We start from the raw sequence: 25,658 nt of genomic DNA on the forward strand, positions 1-25,658 counted from the left end.
ATTTTATGGCATACTCGCATGAGTACACAAGATAATTTCAGTGTATACAATTTACTACCTGCAACAGATTCTAATTCTTAACCAAATATAAACAGTTAATCTCTTTAATTTGCTTATTCGGTGTATTAAGAAGTTGCAGCACTTCAAAACTTATGACAAGAATTTGAAAAGCGCAGTAGCGTAACTAGGAAAAGGTTAATACAAAAAAAAAAATTTGTTGACCTCCTAATAAACGATTTTAGTTGCACTCCTGAAAAAACTTTTAAACTTTTTATTGCTTTCACTAATTTTGCTATTTCTGATTGCGTAAGTTAACTGCTGCAGACTACACGTCGACTTATGAAAGTATTATGAATTATAATTTTTATTTACTAAAACAATATTTAAAAATTATGTTTTATAAATAAAACCCATTAGAAAGCAAGAAAATGGATTCATTTTACGTCATTATTGACAGGTGGTTTCATGTTTTTGACCAATAGCACGTATACCATTGTTCTTTTAAAAAGAAACATTTAACTTTAAAACATAACTAAAATTTAATTTTGATGAATATTTAAATATAATTGACATAACGAAGACGCGTAGAAATGGACGATGAACGGAACGAAAAAGTAGCATGACCGTACGATTCCTCGAAGCGGAGCACGGAAATCATTGTTTATCGCCAGCTGACACGTTTCACCAGCGTGTCGGGCTCGTTGTAAACGGTAACATTATGTAACGACACTTTACAGGTATAATAAGCGATACGTTAGTCGGTTACGATTGGATGTCTTCTGATCGTTTTATAAATTGAATTCTACTTTGCGTCATTACGTTTGCCACTGAAATAACCCTGGCAGCTTGTGTAACCATAACACAATTTATTTCTACGTAAGACCGTAATATTTTCAAAAATTCATCGATAAACATCCTTCACTATTCATACTCTATTTTCCATTTCTTCATTAACGTTTTCTTCTTTTAATTAGCTTAGTCACAATAACTATGATCAAAATTGAAAATACTATAAATTATAATACATTTTTTAGTCTATCTCGCATAGAATATATTACAAAAATTGTTTTGTAATGAAGAAAATTAATTTTCTCTTCGATTGTCCTCGAATCGCCAAGGTAATTATTATTCTCACCCACATTAGGTGAAGAAACAGGGAAGGCTGCTTTCTCCGAGGTAAGAAAGCAACGCGCATGTAACCAATGGCCGGTCTCTTCGCCATTTCGCGGTGCACATACACGTACACACGAGAATTTTTCACGGTCAAGTACTGCCCCGCTGATGCTTTCGTTCGATCGAGTTTCCTGACTGTCTCTGACCTACTCTCCCGGCCTCCTTGACGGTGCCACTTCAGGTGCAGTGTTCTCCACTTCTTGGAAGCAATCGACGAGCACGATAGCCGACAGACAGGGAAATGTAAATGCAATAAGCCCGCCGTCTTCTCAAACGGGACGTGCTTTCGACCGACGACTTCAAAAATCGTCTTTCAACGCGAATATCATTGAAAGAAAAAATGAATAAAAGAGCTGATACGTTATTTTTGCAACATTGTAAATTCACCCAAAGGTCGTGTAATTTCTTTGTTGCCTGAATTACTTCCTATCGATGATGACTTCCTGAAGCGTGATCGAAGATTTGAAATCTAACATAATAGTGGGTGAGATTTTAACGAGGATATTCTTCTCCTTTGTTTTTAAAATTCATAGAAGTTGCGAGAGTCTGTGAGAGTTCTTTGTACTTTCGCGATCAAATTAGGTTATCATAAGAAATTTTTTCATATTTTTCAATTATATACTGATTCTTATGATATCTAATGAAGAACATTTGTCGCTCGAATCTCGAAACTTGCATGCGTGAAGGTGTTGACATGGTTCGAGGTATAAATCGGATGTACCAACGCGTTTCATTCGAGCTCAGTGCTTATAAAATGGAGTCTGTTCGTTCTTTCCGAATTCATTCTCTTGCGAGTCGCGCACGAGAACTCGTCAAATTTCCAACCCGTTGGAAACCGATTCGAACTCGCATGCGAGTAGCATTCGAGGGTCTCTCGTATCGTGTAGATTGGCTATAATTCGCGCGCACCCCGCGCCACGTATCCGCCGCTATAACAATAAGATCAAACTGATTAATTTCGTTTGAATGTTGCCGCGCTCAGTGACTACATTTTATGCGTAGCGGCTCGTCCTTACATAACGCTTTTTATTATGTAATTGACAGAAACGTCGACCCTGCGCGCCTGCGTATCACCGGGCGAAAGTGTCGCGCATGCAAACCGGAGCCGACGAAATCGCACACGTTTTCCAGCCGATCGATTTTTCCCGCCTTACATTCTTCCTTTGGAAAAATTCACGCGAGCCGTGTTGCCGATTCAAATATCCTACCATCGCGTCGTAACGTTCGCGATCGTAGCGACGGCAATTTTCTCGAAACGGAACAACGATGTACCGGGCGTACCTCCGAGTGCTGCTCCTCGTTAGATAATATAACTATGCCCGAGGCAGCTCGGCCGGGGCTCTAGTGTCAACGTAACCATTTATATAAATCTATCGTTACGTAATCGGCCGGCCGATCTCTACAACCAAATAGATTCGGCCCGTGCTGCTGCTGCTGCTGTTACGCGACGCACACAGCTCGGCCACGTGGTCAATGATGCTGCTGCTGTTACTGCTGTCGTTGCTGATTTTACTCACTTTTACTCTACCTTTAATCATTCTTCTTCGAGATAAGAAAAAAAACTGAAGAAACTAGAACTTCTTTTATTATAGTGACACGATGAAGTTAAGAATTTTTCATTAATGGAAAATTGGATTTTAGGAGTCACGTTGGATTAATACGTTGACACGCTATAGTTGTAATTACTTAGGATTCTATACTTTCATTTTCCAATTTAAATTTGCCCCAGGGCCGGCGTTAGCGTGTCTGTTACCATGAGCGAGATCTCAATTATTCAATAACAGCATTTGTGTATAAAAATTTTTCTGCTCAAAGAAGATGCATTTTTTATTACGCGTTGTTAAAAAGTAGATTTAAGCTACCTTAGGTGGTAGTTTAACAATTCGTCCTTCCCCAATAGCGGTACTAGTTTGCCCTTTTCTGTTTTTAAACATTTATTTAAATCTTTTTTTTACTTTTAGTTACTCGTGGTAGCCATCGCTGGTAATCGTGATTCAGTTTGTACTGCATCCACTGCATTTATCATAAAGGAGTGTTAGTGTTCTTATCGCAAGATAGGAATGTAATGATCCCGGAATTTCCAATCTTTACCCGTCATATAACTATTTGCTATCTCCTAAATCATACAGACGTGATTTCATGATTTTCGAAAAAGTACTCAAAAATATGTTTCATTTCAAAAATCCATTTAAGTTCCCATTGCGGTAGTAATTTATTTTTTGATGATTCATGAACAAATTACTATACAATTTTTATCTTTTTTTGCTTTCTTTATAATAATCTTTTTTTTAAATATTTGGAGTATGATATTTATATCTGTTATTAAACTTTCAGAAAGGATTTTGAAAGTTTGGTTAACCGCCATTTTACTAGATAAATCGATGTAGAACACTTTATGGTTATATAGCCATATGGATATGTAATATCATCTTACACTAAATATTACCTTCCACTCAATAATTTTTCTATAACGATCGGTTACAGGTGTTTACCTCAACAAATCGCAAACTTGGCAACAAGTAACGTGGAAGCTCGCTACATACGTGGAACGGTTTAATCTTGTCAACTCCGGATTTAACGTGCAAACGAATAGACTGTGATCGCGAACCAAGAAGCTTAAATTCCTTCGGAAACTTACGGATAACGTTCTTTTTCAATATCAACGCGAACATACTTATGCAACAGCTATGCCATAACTATCAATTTCTAGTAAACAGAATGTTACAGCTTGGATTTCTTCCCATAAAGGTATCTACGGAAAATACTCTTAAAACAACAAAAAATTTAAATAACATTATTACATCGACCTCGTTTCAGCAAAGTATAATCAACTTCTGCAAAAAAAAAATAAAAAATAAAAATATTGCGGCTAGTAAGCTCAGCGCAATGCGAATTTTAAATAATAGGGATATGCGGCTACTCGAAAATTCGAATCGGGAATTTCTTTTCGGGTTTGGGCGGAATCTCGAAAATTTGTCCAGCACATAAATATGTTCGGATAACCCTCGTTTCAGGACCCGAATATTAACTCGGGACACGACCTGATCATTACTCGGTCCGAAACTCGGGTAGCCGAATTTTCAAATACTCCCACAGCCCTATGAAAGAAACATTCTGTTTCGTAAAACACCCTTAAAAAAGCGAGACGATACCCGGTCTTTAGATAAAATATCAACAGCGATTAGGTTGAGAAACGAGAACATTGGATCTTTACCTATTCATCGTACGAATCCGAGCGTAAATTTTTCAAGCTGGCCAGCTTCCAGATTCTCTTCGACAGAATCTATGCGAACTTCTTTTTCTTTCGATCGTCGCCGTTCGTCATTCTAGCATGATCGCAATTATAGCGGTCGGAAAAAGGTGGAACTTCGATACCAGTTTGAATATGATGCATTCTGCTCAGAGATCGACGCTCAATGAATCTTCGAGCGCGTAAATCGTTGGTGAACGCAGCAACGCGATAAATAACGTTCGCAAATATATCCGACGGATTGCAAATTAATCCCGACGACCTCATAACGTGGAAATAGAATCCTCGCGTACGGAAATTTACGAGGGTAAGTGCTAACGAGCGGATCCGGGAGCGTTCAGTTGGCAAGATTCGCGGACAAGCCGAATTCGTACCGAAATGCCCCAAACCGCGGCTAAAACGTTCGTAATTACGCTTGAACGGAAGTTGAATTAACGAGATGATTTTACAACCATTGAACATGAGGTATCTCGTATTTGATATAACTTCGAATCTCCTTCGGTACTGATAATAAAAACCTCTTATCTATTCAAAATCGTTAAAAATGTATTATTCTACTTGGATTTTATCATTACATATTTACTATTTATGGACGAGATTTTAGTTTTGGGAAATATTAAAAATTATACATAAAATATTTTTAGTATGTTTATCATCAGCCGCGAGGTATTACAAAAGCGGGAAAGAGCTGTTTATCAGTTAACTAGAGGACGATCAGCAACGCGGTTCCGCTTTCGACGCTCGAGCTCGATGATATGTAAACGCTGTGACCGAGATATTCTTTTCCGCTTCGCGTAGTGATAATGAAGGAAAACTTTATCCACGTTTGATGCAGGAATATTTGTATACGTTTTCGAAAACATAACAAAAGATTTTTCCGTTTGCAATCATAGTTAGGTACCTTCTACAGAAATATCGATTTGTATTTGTTTAAATCAAAAAAAGATATTTATAAAAAATTTTCCTACTTCCGTTACAAATAGGGAACGTGTTAAATATTCGTACGAGTAATTACGACCTACGACAAGCATTAAATTTTCATTTCTTTGCTTGGAAGCTTCATTAGTTGCAGCATTTGTTAGCGTAAGTACTCGTTCACCGAGTTATTTGCGTCGCTTTATGTTACTGCAAGAATTTCACAATTGAGACTTCAGAGAAAATAATTAGAAAATGTGTGAAATTTAATAAAAGCAAGTAATTTGCGCTAAACTGATTTTTATAGAATTTTTAATAAGTAGAAGCTAATTGGTTTTAATTCTAAGTTTTAATTAGACAGCATCTAATCAAATTTTGATGATTCTAGCGGCAGGATAATAATAATCTATGTTGGAATATGATTTTTAGCAAATAAAGGGTTGTTATCGCGAGCTAACGAATATTTTCAGGTTCTCGCACACCTGTTAAAATTACCTTCGTCCCTTACGATTATTGCGCGACAACGAAAGAAGGAGTGAACGAAATTAAACAAGATGAAAGGAATGATATGATTAGAGGTATCGTGTCGGTAGGAAATGGTTTCCTTCATCCCGGATGCAACGGCAATAAGAGGAAAGGAGCAGTGGTATCCGGTGCGCGTGCAAGCGTTGCTGAAAATAAATCAGAGTGTTCGATCCCGCGGAACCACGGACGCCGATAAATGGCAAATCGCCAAGAAAGCGCGAAGTTTACATAACAGAAGAGTTTGACAGCACGACGAGCACGTGACCACGACCAGCCTCGTATCTTATCTCAGCAAATATGCCTCCTCTTATATATTATTCCCTTTTACGTAACTGGCCCGCGCGTATCGACCGGTCACCGTGCATCCCAGATGCTCTGGCCACGTTTCGCGTTTCCCGCCAACTATATCATCCTATGCAACTTATAGGCTTGTTTTTTATTCAAAGCGGAAGAGAAGAAATAGTTCACCACATGGCTTATTTGTTTATATTCTATGCATGGAAGTAGAAGAGATTGTAGATTAGGCTTTTCCTAGGCCAGCAGCTATTTAGCCTCGAAATTATTAAAATTAAGGCCCACATTTTACTAAATGGCCCGTCATGTCACTGATCTCTCAGTAAAAAAGTAAGTCTCAATTATCTCCCCTCCTAATCTCTCCCTAAATCGAAGGCAAGAACGAAGGTGGAAAGCTCCTCTGTATATCCTCCCTTAGAACTAATCCGAGTGTACTACCGTTCATCTTCCTGAAAACCATTCTGGTTTCCTGATTGAATCCAAGTGGACGAAACTAACAAGACGCATGACTATGAACTTGACTAAGTTCAAGAACTCGGTCGCGAAATTTTGGCAAATGTTTCGGGTCGCTATGAGGTGACTCGAAACTGTTGAGTGCTTTTTTTAATCTATTCAGGTATCTTATCATTAGGTTGTAAATTAGACATCATATCTGGAATATCCTGGATACAGTTAAAATATTTTGTTTGTTGTGTAAGAAGTAAAAATTTGGAAAACTGTGAAAGAATTTTATCAGTTGCTTTAGAAATTTCTTTCATACAAGAATCTTGGGATCGTGGTTAATATCGTTTCTATAAAGCTTTCGTGTTATTTTATTATTGTGAGTTTTGTTGTAATTTTCATTGTTACAGGCTTTTATCTCTCTGTTAGTTTTCTAAGTATTCGCTGATAATAGCAATTTCTTTGCTGAGGTTGCATTGAATAAATAGTTAAGGACGCGAACACTGAGTCATCAGTCTCGAATGTGTGTTAATTACATAAGTGCGATGACTGTGATCACTCTATTCAGAATCTGCACGTATTCGTAGTAGCGTTTATCGATAGAGGATGTAATAAAATGATCATGAGGAAGTTCAGATAAGGTGTGAAATGGATTGAAAGATTTCATGGAAGCTTTGGTAATTGTTAACAGAATTATTATTTAACCTTCCTAAAATAAGGAATCGAATCGAAATTTGTTTTATTTTCTTTTGAAAACTTGTCTCATCGATTCTGATACGAACACCGCAATATTTGATCAGGTAAAAATGTTTCATATGAATCATTTTTAATTGCTATCAATATACGTATTCCACAAAATTATATACTGATGAAATAATCACTAACTTTTTAAAATTTAATAAAAAAAAAATAAGGAGGGCACAAAGAAAATGACAATACCAATTTTTTTAAGAGCAGTTCTATACGTTAATGGCAAATAAAACATACAACACTTCTCATTATTTGTTACCGCATGTTTTTAGGAACACGTCAAAATCTCTGTCATCGTACAAGTTTTTCTGGATTTTAGGTAAACAACGAATAGTTCGAGAATAAGGAGCGAGGCGTTTACGTAATGCTCGTTTCGGCACTCTGGGCGTTTCCCGCCAAGTTTCATAATTGACTTCTCGTTCAGACTGTTTGAATTTTTTCGGAATTTTAAGCGATTGCATAAACAACGTTCGTAACCTAATATAAATAAGAAAAATCTTGTTATTCCTGTTCAATATACAGCGACTGATCAACTTATTATGGTGAAATGAAGATATCACGTCTTCGGTAATACGAAAACTATATTCCATTAGACAATTTTACTGTCAATTATACTGAATTATATTTCAATTATACTGAATTACGGACATGGTGGGTTCAGCAACTAGGACAACGAAAGCGTTTCCCCTAAAAATAGTAAGAGCATGAAAGTTGTGTCGTGCGAAAATAACGAACGGATGCCCTCTAGATATTGATTTGTCACCATATCCTCCATACGCGACAATAAACTTAAAGGCAATCGATATTTCACCTGCTAAACTCGACGAACCATCTACTTACACGATTCAATAGCGCTAAGGTTTTCTTTTAGAAATGTGCAATTGGCAATAGTGATAGGGAATTCAGTAACCAATTACAGTTTGAGCAACTATCTAGTTACTAACTAATTAGAATGGTCTAAATACTTGTAATTCGAGTTGGAACGAGACGTTACGTAATGAAACGTCTTTATAAGCCATGTTAATAATCGGGCGACACGTGAAATATAGAATCGCGGCCCGCTGTAATGCTGACGTTCCATTTGGAGCGAGATTACGAAGAAAAATCATGAGTAACAGTTACGTATCGGTCTATCCAAGAGTGGAGAGGTCGTCGAAAATCCCTAATGGTTCTCGACTCGCCGCGGCAATGGGTGTCAGTTCGAGATATCGATTGCGGTCGTATTTATTACCGATTACGTAAAGCCAACTCGGCTTTTCTGAGCGCTTAGGGTCGCGCAAATGAATATCGTGTAAAACCCTTTCGTTCCTTCTTTTGTTTAAAATATAATATTTTCACAAAAAAATGAACAGAGTTTCATATTACGTTAAATAAAAATCAAGATAATAATTGCTTGCAATTATTATTTTAGAGAAGAGCAAGTTGTTCACAAAATAACTTTTTTCAATTAATGGCACTAATGAAAAAACGAGAATTTATATATATATATATATATATATATGTGGCATGCGCTTGTTTTTTTATTTATTTTCTTAATTGTGCAATTTCTTTTTTCAAAAATTTGCAAGGTTGCAATTGAAAATCATACCTATTAAAAAATAAGATAGTTATTAATATCAAAACGATAACAGAGTTCTATTTAACGAATTGTCAAGCTGCTTCCAGCGTTAAAATAGAAAGCCTTATCTCGAGGTAATTAATCATAATGATATCATACTGCATTCTAAAACAATAATTCCTCTATGATGATCCTTGTATATTATACTCCATTAAAAAACTGTATACGATCAAGAAAAACAAATTTTAATATCGAAAGCAAAATATTTTTCTATTTAAAAATACTAGCTACTTATTTGTTACTCTGATTAATAGACTGCGAATGGTTATGTATAATTTCATAACAAAATTAACAAAAAATTTATAAACATCCTCTAACATAGAATATTAATCAGATATAGAAAAGCATCCGTATGATCAGTTTAATTAAAGAACGAAAAGTAAATAAATGTTGGTGCTACAAAAATAATCGAGTCTGTTTAATCGTCGCACGTACGTTTTTATTTTTCTACGAATTAGCTCCTTATTCTTTGCTTCCTACACTCTTTCGCGCGCCCACAAGAAGACAGAGTGAAAAATTCCTAGTTCTCCGTGCATTCCGATTGCGTAACGTGGAACACGTGTTCCACTTCGAAGTTGACCGCACGAAACACCGTTAATTACGATTCGTCCAAGACGAACGAGTAATCCTTCGCCCACAACCGTTTCGAAAGCTTCCTCCGTGTGTTCCGTCGTCCAAACATCCGCGTCCGTTCCACTCGACCATCACGTTCTCCAGCGATCGCACGTCCACGCAATTCCATACGATTGCGACACGTTGCACCATCGCGTCGCCAAAACGCGCGAAAACTGGGTTAGCCGGCAGCACGTGCACGTGAACGGGTTAAACTGGTGCTCGTACATGGGAAAACCACGTTAATGGCCATTTATAGCGACGTCCCGATGGAATGCTTTTTAATTCTAGCAATGTTGTATGGAATCGCAAACAAAAAAGGAGAAACAAAAAATGTAAGAAATTGAAGTGGAGACAAAACACCCTCTGTGACCTGAATTTTCCATAGCTGCGAAAATAAATAACCCTATATATCAATTTTAATGAGAATTCATTGATTATATCAATTAGCGGTTCTCAAATAGCGGTGCACGTTTCACTAATGGTAGATACTCGAATTATACAGCATAACAATTTTAATATTGCTTGATAATCGTACAGCATCGAGCATGGTAGGCTTCCTCAGGGAAAGTGGGAATGTCCTATAAGTTTCCCGCGGTTCATACTACTTGCATCGAAACGTTTAGCCGGGAGAATTTGAACTGCTATTTACGTTATTATTCATATTTTTTAATTAGGTACTATTTAATAATTAAAATTATATTATTGTTTTTTTTTTAATCACTTTTAATATCAATATCGTCAAAATTAAAATTTTTAGAATTCCCGCTTTGCCCTGGAAAAATCTACTTTACTCGCTATTGTACATGTTAATTCACTTTTTTACCTGCAATTATTCTATTAGAAACAAAAACGAAACGTGTGACAGCAATATAATTAAGTGTAATAATCTCTCTTAAATTCTTATGCATTTATGGAAAGGTTCGTGGTGGCCAGAATCTAATCTGAACTAAAATTGAAAATTCTTAGAAGAATTAATTATCAATCACGGAAATGAGATCATTTCGCATGGAAACGATCGAAGCCGAGGCAAGACGTTCTATTTACGGATGCAAATCAGGACAAGAAGGAGAGCATGTTCTGCTTCGTACGCGCTTCTTCCTTTTTCGTCGTCGGTGATGATCACGAAATCGTTACAAAGATTAGAAGGATCAAGCGCGTTCGAAAATAACTCGATTAGTGTTATTCACCGTGAAGAAGTTGGCCGCTGGATTAAATGATGAATCACGTATCAACGAGCGCGTTTCGCGACCCGACGAATGAGTAAGAACTTCGACAGATCTGTTATGTAATTCGGTGGAAACGAGTGGGCGACATACGTTCGAATTCAAATCTATTTGATGCTTTCCGCACGAGCAGTTTTTCGATTTTTTTTAGTGTATTTTTATTTCATTTATTTCCATTTACACGACATACTATCTGACACGTGTCGATAGTGATTACAACAGTAGAGGTGGACTAAAAATTCTGCTATTGATTATCAATGAAGAGGGTGGTATATAACCGAAAAAATGAAAACAAGAAGGAGAAAAGTTTATTTTATAGTAGGGGCGGGCGGGTACCCGAGCCCCGGGTCAGGTCGGATAATAATCGGATCGCGTCGGGCGATACGGGTACCCGTAAGTTTGAATTTTTAAGTTTGAAAATGTTTCTATATATTATCATGTATAATAAGATGTTTCGAGTCCCAAAATTACCAAAATTTTGGTACCCGAATAAATTTGTATGCTATTTATATGCTTTTGGGAATTTTTGAGTACTAAAAGGTACTTGCACACTAAATTATATTATATTCCATAATGGAATGATTGCAATATAATTCGTGTTCAGAAATTGATGATTGCAAAATCGTTTCGTATCCAGACCACAAATTCGCTGGCACGAAGTATGCGTTTGTTTTCACGTGCCACCTACAAGAATCGTATTTACGACAAATGGTAACCCGAATTGCATCGGCATGCATACACATTCCTCCCTGAACATTGCAATCCGAGCAGAATTCGAACGAGCATCGGCTAACAAACGGCCTCTTCTCGGACATTTGAGTACATACAAACCGTACGTTCCTATTTGACGCATAGCAATGAATCTTTCGTGTAACTAAGACCTTTGACCGCAAGCTTCAACCGAGATACTATCGATCCACCGGCAACAATGTCTTCGATAATCACGAAACTCAACATTTCCAATGCATCTTTCTATTGCAAAAAGAAAGTACCATTAACGCGTTAACCGGCATGGGTTACCATTTAAGTGAGTCTGTATGACTCACTAAAGATTTCCCCTAGCGCTTCAAGGTGAAAAATTCGTGCTTCGATGACTAATTACTAGTAACGTTTATTGCGCCTCGAAGAAAATTTTCAAAAACTCAAAGAACCTAAATCTATAGAAAGAAGGGAATGACCCAGGGAACACGAATGTTAATTTTAGAATTACAGAGCTTCTTTGATAAATATTAAAAAGGTTTCCTCGTTGATCAGCAGGCTGGTTTTTCAGATCATTGTGCAAGTGAATCTTCTGGGGCTAAAAGCCCGCTCTGCCGTTCCTAAGTTTTCACTTATACCGGTGGTGTTAAAGGGCGCAATTGCGCTAAAAGCCCACCCCCCAGCAGCCACCATCCAACCAAGTGGCGCGGGGTTGGATAAATTCGCTCTTGGGCTGACCAATCATCGCACGGGTACGGAAAAAACCCAACACTTAACTCATTGTCGGCGTGTAAGGAATTTTTGTCTAGGGACAAACAAGCTAACCCGAGTGGTTTCAACCATAAGCTGGTTTTTCAAATGGAAAACACCGCAGGCCCGTAGGCAGCCACGCGGTCTGGCATTCGGTCGGCTCAGAAATATCCCCGAGAGGCCGTCGCCATCGATTAGAAAATGCGCAAATTTGTCCGACAAGCGAGCAACGAGAATTTACCAAAGGTTACGTACGTCGTGATCGATGGATGGTAGCATTCACCGAGGATATCAGCCGGTTAGTATACATTTCTTAACATTTCTCGAAGCTTTCGCGAATGAACCACGCGTCAGCTCGGCAGTCAGCGAGAAAGCATCGCGGCTACTCTCGCCTTGACACGAATCGCGTGCGCCACGACGGATTAATTTCGTTCGGAGTAATTATGTAATCGAAACGCGTTCTCGTGGATTTACAATACCGCGATTCCGACTGAACGTGACACGTTTATCGCAGCGGTTACCTCTCCGCTGCTTTGCCCAGGTGGGCAAAACCCGTGGCAGATACCTCTACCAACTAATTCTGGCAACTGGGCCAAACTTCCGTTCTAAGAATGGAAACAAAAAAAGAAAGAAAATTATCCAAAATGGAGAGTATTAATATACACTCCTCTGTATAAGTTATGGGACATTTCCTAATTTCAGCGTTAAGTCTTTTCTTCAGATTATGGGGACGCCAGCAGCCAAATACAGTAAGCGCTCGATAATTCTCCGCATTTGGGGCTCCAGAAACGGGGAATTATCAAGCATCAGTGGTATGCGTATCTATTTTGCGATTTTGGAGTCAAAATGTTGAAAACGTATCTAAATTACAAGGAATTAAAAGAACAAGGAATTAGGCAAAAGGAACAAACAATAGTTTATCGAGAACGACACGAAATGAGGGAGACAAGCCGAGTTTCGATTGACGGATGGGTACCATCGGAACGGAATCGAGGTCACGACCCACTTTCGATGACGGAACCTCGACGGAACACGAGTGTTTCGAATCTTTTTCCTACGATTCTTCCTTCTCCGAACAAGTCTATTAAAGCGAAAATAAACCGTGTTCGCAATCGTAACCGACGTTGGAACACGCTGAGCTCGAATCATCCGTTTACTGCTTCGCTAAAAGTTCTAAAAAAAAAAGGAAGATATGTGCCAGGCGAACCGAAATCATCGAACAATACCACTTTTCCGTCAACTGAAAGCTGCTCGACGATTGTACGCGCACATGATTCAAAAATTGGACGACAGGAATAATGCATAAGATACATATCCACGCGCTGAAACATCGCCGCGGCTTTATATAACGCTATTTGTAGAGACATGACGAATTTATCGAGAAAATAAATTGACACAGAGCAGTGGTCGCCACCGTTTCAACATGCAGCTGGTGAAATGCAACCTACCTGAAGCATCAACAATGATGTGTTATTTGATTTCCTACTCTTAACTCTCTGTGGATGAAACAACTTTAAGCAATTGAATGCTAGTGGACGGGTTAATCGTCACCCAGACCTACAAACTATGAGTGAGGAATCGTTATTAACGATGTATAGACGAAAAATTATCACAGTCAATTATCCGAACGAAAGACTTTCGTGTGTGTATGAGGGTATTAGGAAAATACGAATAGAAAAAGGAATTTAATTTCAATTAAGCTAAATTAAATCTTTCAATGGTAAATACTAGAGGTGTGTAACAACCCGAAAATATCGTGTCGGATCGAGTCGGGTCAAGTCGGTTTCTCAAAAGTATAGATGTGGGAGAATTAAAAAACTTGGGGTACTCAATACTCGGATCGAGTAGAAATTGTTCGAATTGTATCACATAGGGTCGGGTCGGATGGACTCGAGTCGGGTACTCGAAGTTGTCGAGTCCTCGCACATCTATACTTTTGAGAACCTAACCCGTCCGAATCTGACAATTTCTACCAGACCCGAGTATCCAAAATTTTCGGATTTTCAATCATCTCTGCTAAATCCATTTAACGAATAGAGTGTTAAGAGATTTTTGTCCACGAATTAAGCTCTAAAGATGAAATACCAGTGTAACAATTAGGAGATCTAATTGAATAATTACATCAACATGTTTACTAGATCTGTTGCAATTCTTAAACGATTAAACGCGTTCATAGCATAAAGAGTTAAATAAGATTTTGTGATTTTTCAATACATATATTGCATATTTATTATTTTTCTTTGGACCTATATTTAAAATATTGAAAGTCATCCTAATTTGTTTTGCATATATGCATTTGTAATTTCCACGTCGTATACGAAATCGTTTTCGCAAGTAAAGAATTTATGAGCGAGCAAAAGGACGCGGTGGGAAAGTTATATAAGTTGTCGTATCGTGAAAATCTCATTAGGAAAAGCAAATGAGTCAGACTGTATTTTCATGCTCGAATATGAGACGGCATGTACCACTAAAATACGATCCGTGAAGAAACTGCTCACTCTTTTCATATATTCGCGCACGGTATTTTCGTGCGATTGCGAATCGACGCATTGTACATACGTCAGCTATTTTTCACGGATGATTTGTGACGATTTTGTTGGAAAATTTCTGTTTTCACGTGGTTCCCGGAAATCGCGTTAAAATGAAAAGTCGAAGATATCATTAGACTGTTTTGCCATTCGAAAGAGCACTCTCGAAGATTAAAGTAATCAACGCGGTTTCCAGTTATTTCAACTAGAGAAGTATGTTGAAAGAGGTAAGAGGACGGATCGACGGATCGGCACAAAGGATTACCATTTATAGAGGAGAAGAGGTTCGCGAAATTCGCGAGGTCCCGTTTCCATTGGTGGTTGTTCGGCCTCCGGCTGATCGTGGCCCTGACACGGTGTCGTTCTCGTTTCTCTCTTTGCGAATCACTTGAACACCACGGATGCGTCCTTGGTCCGTGGCGCTCTTTAGAATTCGCGGCCACGTCCTCCCGTCGCCGCGTTTCCGACCGAGATAAAGGTAAGAAGGAGTAAAGCGTGCCGAATTTGGCAGCAGTCCATATACGTGGACGACGAACTCTCGAGGCCGTGATGTACCACGCGAGAAACTCACTCGATTCCTTTCCACTTTTCACCAACAAAATCAGAGAAGATCAGTTTCCGGAGAAGGAAATTACATTATCATTGCGGAGACACTTGTTTTGAAATCTCGACAACCGTGACAGCGCCTCCCTGACCTAGCTCCCGCTTCAATTGAAACTCACACCGCTTTTCAAAGCTTTTGAAACAGAATACTCATCGTTGCACACTGGCATCGAGTTTACCGAGTGATTTTCCGGTTTCTTAGAAAGTGCCTTGAGAACTGGAGCGAAGAAACCCCATGAAACTGACGCTAAACCAAGTATGTATAGATGATTCTTGTTCTATGAGAAACCTGTTGGTTATCTATGAAAGTTTATCAATAGAGCCTGGGTCAATCATCACCCAAACTTACAAAATCTGTACAATGTAAAATGATGGTTCTCTCCATGGTCCGCCATACGAGCGGCGGAAATAATTTATTATTTTTCAACATAAACTAATTTATAAATGATTTGATATCAATGGTCTTTAAGATGTTATTCTAAGGTGTTTAATTTAGAGGCCTCTCCCATCATTAGGACACTAGCCATTGACCAAAGTGTCCATGGAATAGGGTAGAATAGAAATAATTTTCTATGTGTAATGTAATTCCACATGTAATGTAATCGGAAATTGAGAGATGAAATTTGAAAATGAACTATTTCTAACCCTTTTACATAAGAAACTCTATTTTTCTTTCGGTCAGAAAGAATCGAACAAATCATCCCTGCAATTGTTTACCGGCCCCATTCTTGAAAATTCTATCAATGACCGAGAAAAGACTTCGATAAAAATAGATTCCGGCTGGACGCGATATTTCCGATACGGATCCGAACAATGAATGTGATTTACGCGGATCAAAACTCGCCTCTCGTCGAGATACAAAGCGCTCGAACGGACTGTTTCGCGAACAATGGCCATCAGAAGCGTGCTCGTATTTACTTTGCGCGTAACAAAGTCCGTGGGAGCGGCGCAATAATCCTGTAACGCTTATCATGCACGATAACAGAGGGGAAACGGAGGGAACGAGAAGGAGAGTGAACGCACGATAAACCAAGTGGAAATAGTTCGATATTATTATTACCTAATACGATTCTGATCAACCAGACTACCTTTATGGTATAATCTAGTTTTCTTTGTCGTTCAAGAAAAGAAAAAACCGAAAAGATAAAAATTTTGATCACTGTACGTTAAGAATAAATTATTGATTATTGATAATTAATTAAATTGATTGACTTGATTTTTTGATTTATATTATGCACTTTATATAATGATGGCTTGATGCACGAATATTTGTTTCAAAAATTAGAAAAAATTATTGTTATTTAACGCAATTAAAATTGATACTTCAGAGATTAATAACCTACTTGTCCTAAATATTTTCTACAATCTTTAATTACAAATTTCGAATGAAAATTACGTACTTCTCCTCCTTTCTAACTTCTGTCATCGAACTTGCCGCGCGACGAGCACATTCTATATAAAGTACAGCTGGCACTCAAATGATAATTATAGCAAACTTTGCAGAAACGGAATACCGTGATTCGAAAATACTCGGAAGACAATGATCACGTATGAGAAATCGTTTTCGTTACTAATGTCCCTTGAAATTCAATGTAGCATTCCTTTCGTCCCGCTACAAAGTAGATAAAGGCAAATATCGTCTTTGATAAAAAACGAGATTGACAGGAGATGCTAATTTTCAATAATCAAGAATGCTATTTGAATTTCTACATTCAGCAGTAAAAAAAGTATATTTTGAAATCTATTCTGCATAATAATAAAAACGAAATATATTATTAAATTATTATTTGTCATCATTTTGTCTTTATTATTTCGGTGCAATTGCTTTCTTCTGGGTTTCGCTCCGGTCCGAAAGCATCCAAGCAAGATTGAACAGGCTACTTAATGCTGGAGAAGAGTTTAGTCGGGGTACGAGCATGTCGGGGAAATTAAAGTCGCTGTAACTGGCTTAAAGGCCAGGTGGACGGTGCAGGTGCAACCGAGCAAATAAGCGATCGGGCTACGTGTTTGCAGATGGCTCATGCTCCAACTACGCGATTCGTTTTTGCTTCTTTAAATTTAGTTTCTGCGTCGCCCGGCGCTTACGTAATTTTGATATTCCCGACTGCATCGCCGATACGGAGAATCCAGCATGGCGATACCATGTATGTTCCAAAGGTAATTAAACCGTATCAAGAAAATTTTTTTTTTAATTGTATAGAACTAATACAATCGTTTTAATACGGCCCTTCATTTTAATTAATTGGGCCCCAAAATCTCTACCGGATTACCGGAAATCTTTTCAAACTCCCCGCGGTCAGTCCTCCCCTGGCTCATACCAAAATACAAATAAATTGAAATTTTTTATTTCTCTCTTGTTTTATTCTCTGTGATTGTTTTCGAAATCCATTGAATCGTAGAGTAGGAAATTAACAGAGGTGTGCAATGCGCAAGAGTATGAATGGAGCTCATTAAGAATGAATATGAAATTTACAATTAACCAAAGTGTGAGTAAATTGAATGACTGAAAAGAAACGTACGAGTGTGTAGTTAGAGGCAAGAAAAATAAAGATTCATGAATGAGATTCAAGAATGGGAAGACGTGTGTTTAAATAGATATACTGTTCCAGTGAAATGACGACGTAACTGAACATTTACAAATTTTTATATAATTGTACTATTAGTCTTCGACATATCTAATCTTTCCACTATAGAAGTTGACATCATTTTTTTTAATATTCCTGGCCAATATTATAAAACACATCCTACATTATTTAATTACAAGTTCTATTAAATGAAATTGGTTTTCTTTGTTTCCTGAAAAATTATTTTTTGCAATTGTATCATTCAGTGTCGGATTAAGAGGAGGTCTTGAACAAAATTTTTTTTACTGTTGCTCTTTTTCTTTGTGATTAAATGTTAATTAATTTTGTTATTCGAGAGCAAAAAATCCCTCGAATGTTTGATAGCGCTGGGTCCGAGAAATCGTAATTTGGCTCTGACATCATTGTTACGATTTGCAATTGGATCGGTGGATGATATAATTCTAGTTTAGATAATGAATCCTTGAACAGCGGAGCCGCTTGGGTCAATCGTGACCCAAACTTACAAAACATATACAAAGATATTAACTTAAAGTTGAATGTATAATTCAAATGAATGGATCCATTTTCTTTTTTCTTTAAAATTCCATTTAATGATACATTTTTTTAAATCTTTCTTCTCAATATTTTCTACACAATTATAGTAAAAGAAAGTCATTTTCGTTCTCGAGTACTGACAGATGGTTTTCTCACGGTGATACCTGACATACATGAAACATCTCTTTTCGATATGGTTGGTAAATGATTACCAAGAACAATGACGCGGAGCCGCGATAACACGTAATCCATGCTTCATGACTAATCGTCCTTGCCTAGATCGTCCTCGTTATCTCCGTCATCGTAGATTACGTTTTACAGAGAAGGTCCCGCGTCTAATCTCAACGCATAAAAATCAAACGCGAGTGACTAAACCACGCATTCTGCTGCAGTGAATAATAAACCAAAACTCTTTTATTTTTAAATTAATCATTCAACTATTTTGTAAGTTTGGGTCACAATTGACCCAAGAGACTCCGCTGTTCAAGGGTTCATTACCTAAACTAGAATTATATAATCCACGATAAATGCATTTAATTTTAATTTATTAAACAATCTTGATGTCCAGACAATCTAATGCCTTTGAACAATCATCAGAATTGAATTAAGATTTTTGGAGTGCAGGTCTATGAAATTTTTAAAGGCCGTCTTGATTGATAAACTTGCTTGAAAAATTGAAACTTATTCTAAATAAAATAACATTCGATCATAGGCAATCAAAGGTAAGAGTAAAAAAAAATTTCGTTCAATATTTTTTAACGTTGTAAATGGGAGGCTTAGAAGGGGACCCGGCGTTGGTAATCAGCATAGTTCTCTCTAGCTTTTTTCCTGACAGACAATGAAATAACATTCGTATCGCGCCTCGTGGCACATGCCGCTTCAATTCCACGCGTATAAGACGCGTTGAATTTTCCGCGGCGAAAACAAGATTCGACAGAACGCGGATCTTCGTGTTCACGGTACATGCAGCACCGTGTCCCTCCGAATGGCTCGGTGTTAGGAATAATCTGGCCTCTCGGCACTCCCGACAGTCTATCCTTTTCTCTCCCTTCTCTCTTTCTCTCTCTTTCGAAGCGTTATATAAGAACAACCTCAGACTGGCCGTGAACTTAGCGACGTCGTCGTCGTCTTCGCGTTCGAACGCAGCCGCCTCCCTTTCCACGCGAGAGCCCGTTCGCTGCACTCGGCATGCAACAACGTAGAGGGAGAAGGAATGCGATCGATTCAGTTATTCTTTCCAGTAGGATCGAGAGAATCGTTTTACCTGCCGGCTGCAGGTACGGTTTATCTACCACGAGCAGCCGGTTTCTGCGTTCTTCGAATCTTTCTATGATACATTGCGCCAACCAGAATGGAGAAGTGTCTTTTTTTAGCTTTCTATGGGACAAACGTTACCGTGAACAAAGCGTTTGCTCTTTCTTAATTAACACGTTTAGTACCATGGAATTCATTGGTAACTGTTATCTTGAACTTTGTATAATTGAATAATTAACAACAAAAAGGTGACTTGTAAGATTAACAGGTTGAGTGCCGCATAGACTATCGGTAGCCCACGATATTCAACAGAGACACATCTGATATTATTAAAATTTAATTTTTTCATCTGCTTTCATACTTCATTCAATGTATTAACCCTTGAACAGCGGATCATTTTCCAAATTTTACACTGCTTCTTTAACAATTATTGCTTCAATATATGAAACTTTTTAGTTTAAAAGTTTTGTAACTTCGGGTCACGACTGATCCAGACACTGAAGTTCAAGGGTTAAAATATTAATAATCATAATAGAGCTTGCAAGAAATATGTAAATCTATCACTTAAAACAATACTGTGTGTCATCTGAAGAGAGAAAATAAAGAAATATCCTATTTGCATAAATATCCACACTCGAATGATGTAAGGAAACGAATAACACGTCTGACCACCGATGTCCATTTTCACTGCACCAGTCAGCGTAATTAATCTTCATAAAACGATACATTTATTAATGATAAAATTTCTAAGATGGAATTCTGTTTACCAGAAGACGATCGCATCGATAGCGTCACGGATTAAAAAATAGAAATGGAGCCAGACGTTTCGACGTTTAGGAATCTGAACAAAGAAGTCTGTGCTGCGACTGCAACGGGGTCGTCAACCAGGGCTTGCTTAAACCGGAGCGATTAAAACCCACCTATGGTGGTCAGAGGAACAGGAATTGCGTTCATGCTCGAAAATCCCCTCGTTAATTCGCTTTTTAAATAAAAATTTCATAATATTCAAATTTGCAATAGTCGTATGATCTTTTTTAACAGATTCCTATCAAATTGAAGAATCCAAAACATATTAATTTTTAGTGCGTTTCGAATAAAAATTTCTTTCACCAATTAAATATTATAAAATTTAGTATTTAACTGAAAAGTATGAGTAACAAAATAAATATTAATATAAATTTTCCCACGTAAACATTTATACAACAGTTTATACACGCGAGACCCGCTTAGCTATATTGTCATTTTCCTCGGGAATGCCTCGAGCGAAGAGCGGGAACCATTTTCCGCGGGGAAACTTGATTTGGTCGCGAGTGTACTTGTTGTAAGTTTTAGTTATTGCAAGCGAGAATGCTTCAGAGTTATTTGAATTTTCGAAACGTTAAGATAAAAAAAAAAAAAAAGAAATGATTTATACCAGAGAAATTCAAACAAAGAGAAGATAGAAGTGGAATGCTTACTTTTTGCACGCCAAACAAAGAGGACCAAAAGTGCATATGATTTACGGCGTTGTTTATAAAATCGTGAAACATGTTTTCTGTCGCAAAAAAAATCTCTTTGACCGACAGATAACGCGGATGACATTGTCCGTAAAATGAGCACGTAGTAAATACGCGCATTTGAACGGAATATCATTCATGAAACGTAGCTTGTTTACGCTCGAAGTGTTCACGCTACTCTTTTAGTTCCTTGACAGCCGATATATATCGAGCTCGATAACTTTTTTTCATATAATCATAGAGAACCTAATCGTTCGTATTTCAAGCTTCGTTTCGTTATCTTTGAAATCGGTACGTGCAAATTAATTCAATCTTCTGCGGTTCGTAACGTTATCCGGATTCGCTGTTTCGTAATGATCTTTATGTAACCACTTTGTAATCCGTAGTGAAAATTTAGTAGCTCGAATAAACTTTTCTGCGCGTAAGACAGACGTTTCCAAATGTTAATGCATAAAGAGGAAGACAAAGGACAAATCCTGTCGTGTCCTTAACACGCGCGATTACGAGAATCACTTTACAAATGTTACAATCTCGAAGACATCTCTACAATTTGATAAATCTTCATTTTCGATCAGCTGTCTATAATGTGACACTCGGTGGAACTCGTTAATATCAGACGTACCACAGGAAACTGTCTCGAAAATTCCCGTTAAAGAGGAAAAAATAGGTAAGGCGTCAACTCACCAAGATGGACCGCGAGATTGTACCTCTCCAAAGCTTGAGCCAAGTGGCCCTCCTTCATCAGAATATCACCCTCGTGTCTCGCCCTACTAGCTTCCGCCTCGCGTGGCCACCACTTTTCCACGAGTCTCTGCACGAGCACATTCGTCTCACCCACCAAGCCGATTTTCTGCCCGCACACGCGACAATTCTTTCCCGGTTCCACGCAATTCTTGCAGTAAATATGACCGCAGTTCGTGGTCACCGGTTGGCACAAGGTTCCCTCGCAAACAGGGCACGCGAACGATGTTTCGATTTTCCTTCTGGAGCTAGCGGTGGTAGCTGCGCCGGATAACTCGTCCAGAAGAGCATTGGCCAGGTGTTTCAGTCTCTCCGGTGGAATGGAGCCGACGGCTAAACATCTTGCATAAACACCGATCGATTCCCTGATACGACCGCACTTTGCCAGGGAATCTCCGTATCCAACGAGCATCTCGAACGTCGGTGTTTGGTGTTTCAGGTTGCGCTCGTACATCTCAACAGCGAGACGATAATTGCGCGAAGCGAAAGCTTCTTTCGCCAATTCCGTCATTTTTACCTGTGCCAACGGATCAGCTGTTCGTACAACTTATCCTTCGAGCTTGTTCCCTTGTTCGGGGGGAAAAGGGCGCGTGCACGATAGCAAAGGGTTTACGTGTACGCGTCGTTCGCGGTGTAAAGTACGCGATACGATCCGCTGCTCGCTATCCTCGAAGCTTTAAAAACAATGCACATCTTACTTCATCGAAGCACTTTTTACGTTACGAAAACAAGCGTCGATATTTTTTTCCTTGCTAGTAAATCAGATCCGGATGCAAGGAACACTTGTGACAAGGAGGCGAGGTTATCGGAGAGGTTTACCGTTTATCGGGTGTAACCGATAAGTCGATTCTTTGGTCAGGTTTGACAGTTGGCCGACCACGCGGTAAGAGGATCTCGGAGGAACGGCACGCAGACACGATACGCACAGTACGACGGCGCACTGGGAACTGCCGCCTCGGCTGTCACCGCTCGTTCGGGCCACTGTCAGAAACGTAAACGAACCGGGCGGCAAGCGGTAGCGAGAGGGGCGACGGTGGGCCGTGGCGGTGGAGGTGGTGGCGTCGGTGCAACCGCGGTGGCAAGCCAAACGACGACGACAGCGCCGCGCGGCGGCACGCACACCTTCGACTCCTCTCTGCGCTCTGTCTTCCACCTCGCTATTTCACGATAGCGTGCAACATGCTATATCACCAACGGTTGTTCTTCCTTCTCCGTAGGCGTTCGCGTCGGTGTCGAGCCACACCCTTCCCGCGGAGCACAGTCATCGTCCTGTCGGGACGAGGAGGATCCCTCTCCTTCCTCTGTCCACGGATTTAACCCCTGCTTCTATCCCTTCGATTACCAACTCGCTCGACTAGATGTCACGCTTGGTCATCCGACTTGACTAGATTTTCCACTTAACGCTCCTATTATCCTGACCAAGGATTAACCTTCTCCTTCCTCCGAGCTGACGACCGAACGATCTTCTTAACATAATTTCTTCTTCTCCTGCGATAATTTGAAACCAGCCCCATTCATCTTGCATGCTACATAGCCTTCGAGTATCAACAGGCTCCACCGAGCGTATCGAGCGGCGTCGCCTGACGATGCGTCCTGTCGCGGACTACCCGCGCTATCTTTCAGAGACCAACTGTTTTACCGCCCTTGGAATAAAAACTACGCCACCCCTGAGGAAAAGTGAACGCGTGAGCTCGCACGGAGTTATGGTAAACAGGTTGGTTGGTGCCAAGCGGGGATCGTTTATCCGGGACACTTGTTGGTGGTCGCTATCTTCGGCCGATCGAAGATGCCTGCTGTTCGCGGAATGGATTCGTCGCGTAGGAACTCGATACAGAACGCACTCCTGGTCGGGAATTCGCGGACGGTGCAGCGGGACGCGCGACCGCGGTCAGCTTACATAAAGAGCGTCGCGTCGCGTCAGTGCACAAAACGTGGCGGGAGCGAGACGAGTTTCGATTGGATCAATTATTCCACGGGCGAGCCTTGTCTCTCCGGGCTCTAGGAATCTTACTGAGCATGAGCAGTGACGACGACGGTACTTGCTCCGCACGTCGTGGTATTCAGCTTTACCCGGCACCGAGACCAGACCTACGTACGCTGCCCCCTCGGATACGCGTCGGTGTGCACCAGCCACTTGCTGTCGACGCAGACGCACTGTACACGCACTTCTCCATCGTCCACGTTTGCGCGATGCACTCGATTATTCACCCGTTCCTACCACCGAGATGGTGTACCATGCGTGTTTCTTATGCACGCTGCTATTCGTCTTGTTTTGTGATTCAGTAACACAGGGAGACGGGTTAGTCGAGTACACGATACAACGGGATACTTATGCTAGAACAAACGTAACCGGCTGTACAACCCCGTTCCTTGTAACATATGTGTATTAAAATTTATGTGCATGCATTTTGGGGATAATTTGTTTCAGACTCGTAAGCTAGGGGTTGGATACGAGGGGCGGACTGGAACTTGAATTCTTATCGGAAGATTAGTGACATACCGGAGCCTCTTGTAGAATACGAGCCCTAATTTTAAATTAATCATACCCACCGAAAATTTTCCCAAACTTCCAAGTTTGGCGGAAAATTTATCAACTTCAAAATTCTAAGATCTATGGTTCGAAAATTTCTGAAATTTTGAAATTCTAAAATTCTACAATTCTTTTGCTCGACGTTGTTAACGAAGCTAAGGGAGCTTGGTCCACCCCTCAAAAAATCCTAGTTGGTTTCGCTAATGTTCGATCATGGTTACGATTAGAAGTATGCAGATAGCCACGAAGAATTCAACTTGACTCTCAGTTGCATTCTTCCAACGATGCAGCTTCTAATCGCTTGTAATACATGAAACTGCTGTTTGTAACGATAAAACACGCGTTGCGTACGCCTACCTAGTTATCGAATGATTAATTTCTTTATTAATTTCTACACCATGCTATTACATGTTCTATACGTCGCATAACGTGATTATCCTCTTCTTCTACTATCTTCCTTTATTTATTCTCCGCCACAGGTTCGTTCGTTGAACGCAAAATATTTCATTGTTAGTTATTGCTCATTGCGCAATGTTTCTATTAATCAACGTCATTTGTTCAGCACCTAGTCGACGTTGTGTTGTAACAACAATCCCAAACATAAAATCTATAATTGCATAGCCATAAAAATGAATTGTACAGTAAACTGTGGGAATGAAAATTCCTTAATGGTTGGAATAAATATCTTTATTTTATGCAACCATGTTCAAGAAGAAAATGTGAAGATAATAATAATGTGTTTCACCATTCGAGAAAACAATCACGTAATTTATGCTGTAAACACATACGTGCTCATTGACGTAGTTTTACATTTTTTTCAACAGTTTGCTTTTAATATCTACAAAACCATTGAATGTTTTAACAAATCACATGCGTGAGAAACGGTATGCTGGAAGGAAACAGACCTCTACGAAAAGTTATCGAGCGGAAAATTATCAAGAGCCTGCTGTAGTCACGAGGAACCGCGGTTTTCACCTATCATCCAAAGAAACGAATTTAATCTCACCTTTGATCAGTCTGCGACCAAAAAACACGATTATTTATCGTTCCTGTTCAGTCACCTTGCAACAAAATATCGATAAACATTGATCATCAATTTAAGAAAAGATATTATAAGAATCCGTCAATTTTGAT

At 39.2% G+C, this 25,658-nt stretch overlaps 1 protein-coding gene across 2 annotated transcripts in view; it reads right to left on the minus strand.

Annotated features, from left to right (window-relative positions):
* Positions 1-24,001, minus strand: part of LOC117610572 (LON peptidase N-terminal domain and RING finger protein 3) — a 44,217-nt gene extending 20,216 nt beyond the window's left edge. Inside the window, exon 1 of one of the 2 annotated variants that reach the window (XM_034338143.2) lies at positions 21,938-24,001. In XM_034338143.2, the coding sequence (XP_034194034.2) occupies positions 21,938-22,505 (568 nt within the window). In that variant the 5' untranslated portion in view covers positions 22,506-24,001. The remainder of the gene's footprint in view (positions 1-21,937) is intronic. The other variant, XM_034338147.2, reaches the window with a different exon arrangement.
* Positions 24,002-25,658: the final 1,657 nt, after the last annotated feature.

The sequence above is a fragment of the Osmia lignaria genome, chromosome 10 (genome assembly GCF_051020975.1).
Source record: "Osmia lignaria lignaria isolate PbOS001 chromosome 10, iyOsmLign1, whole genome shotgun sequence".
Taxonomy (NCBI): Eukaryota; Metazoa; Arthropoda; class Insecta; order Hymenoptera; family Megachilidae; genus Osmia; species Osmia lignaria.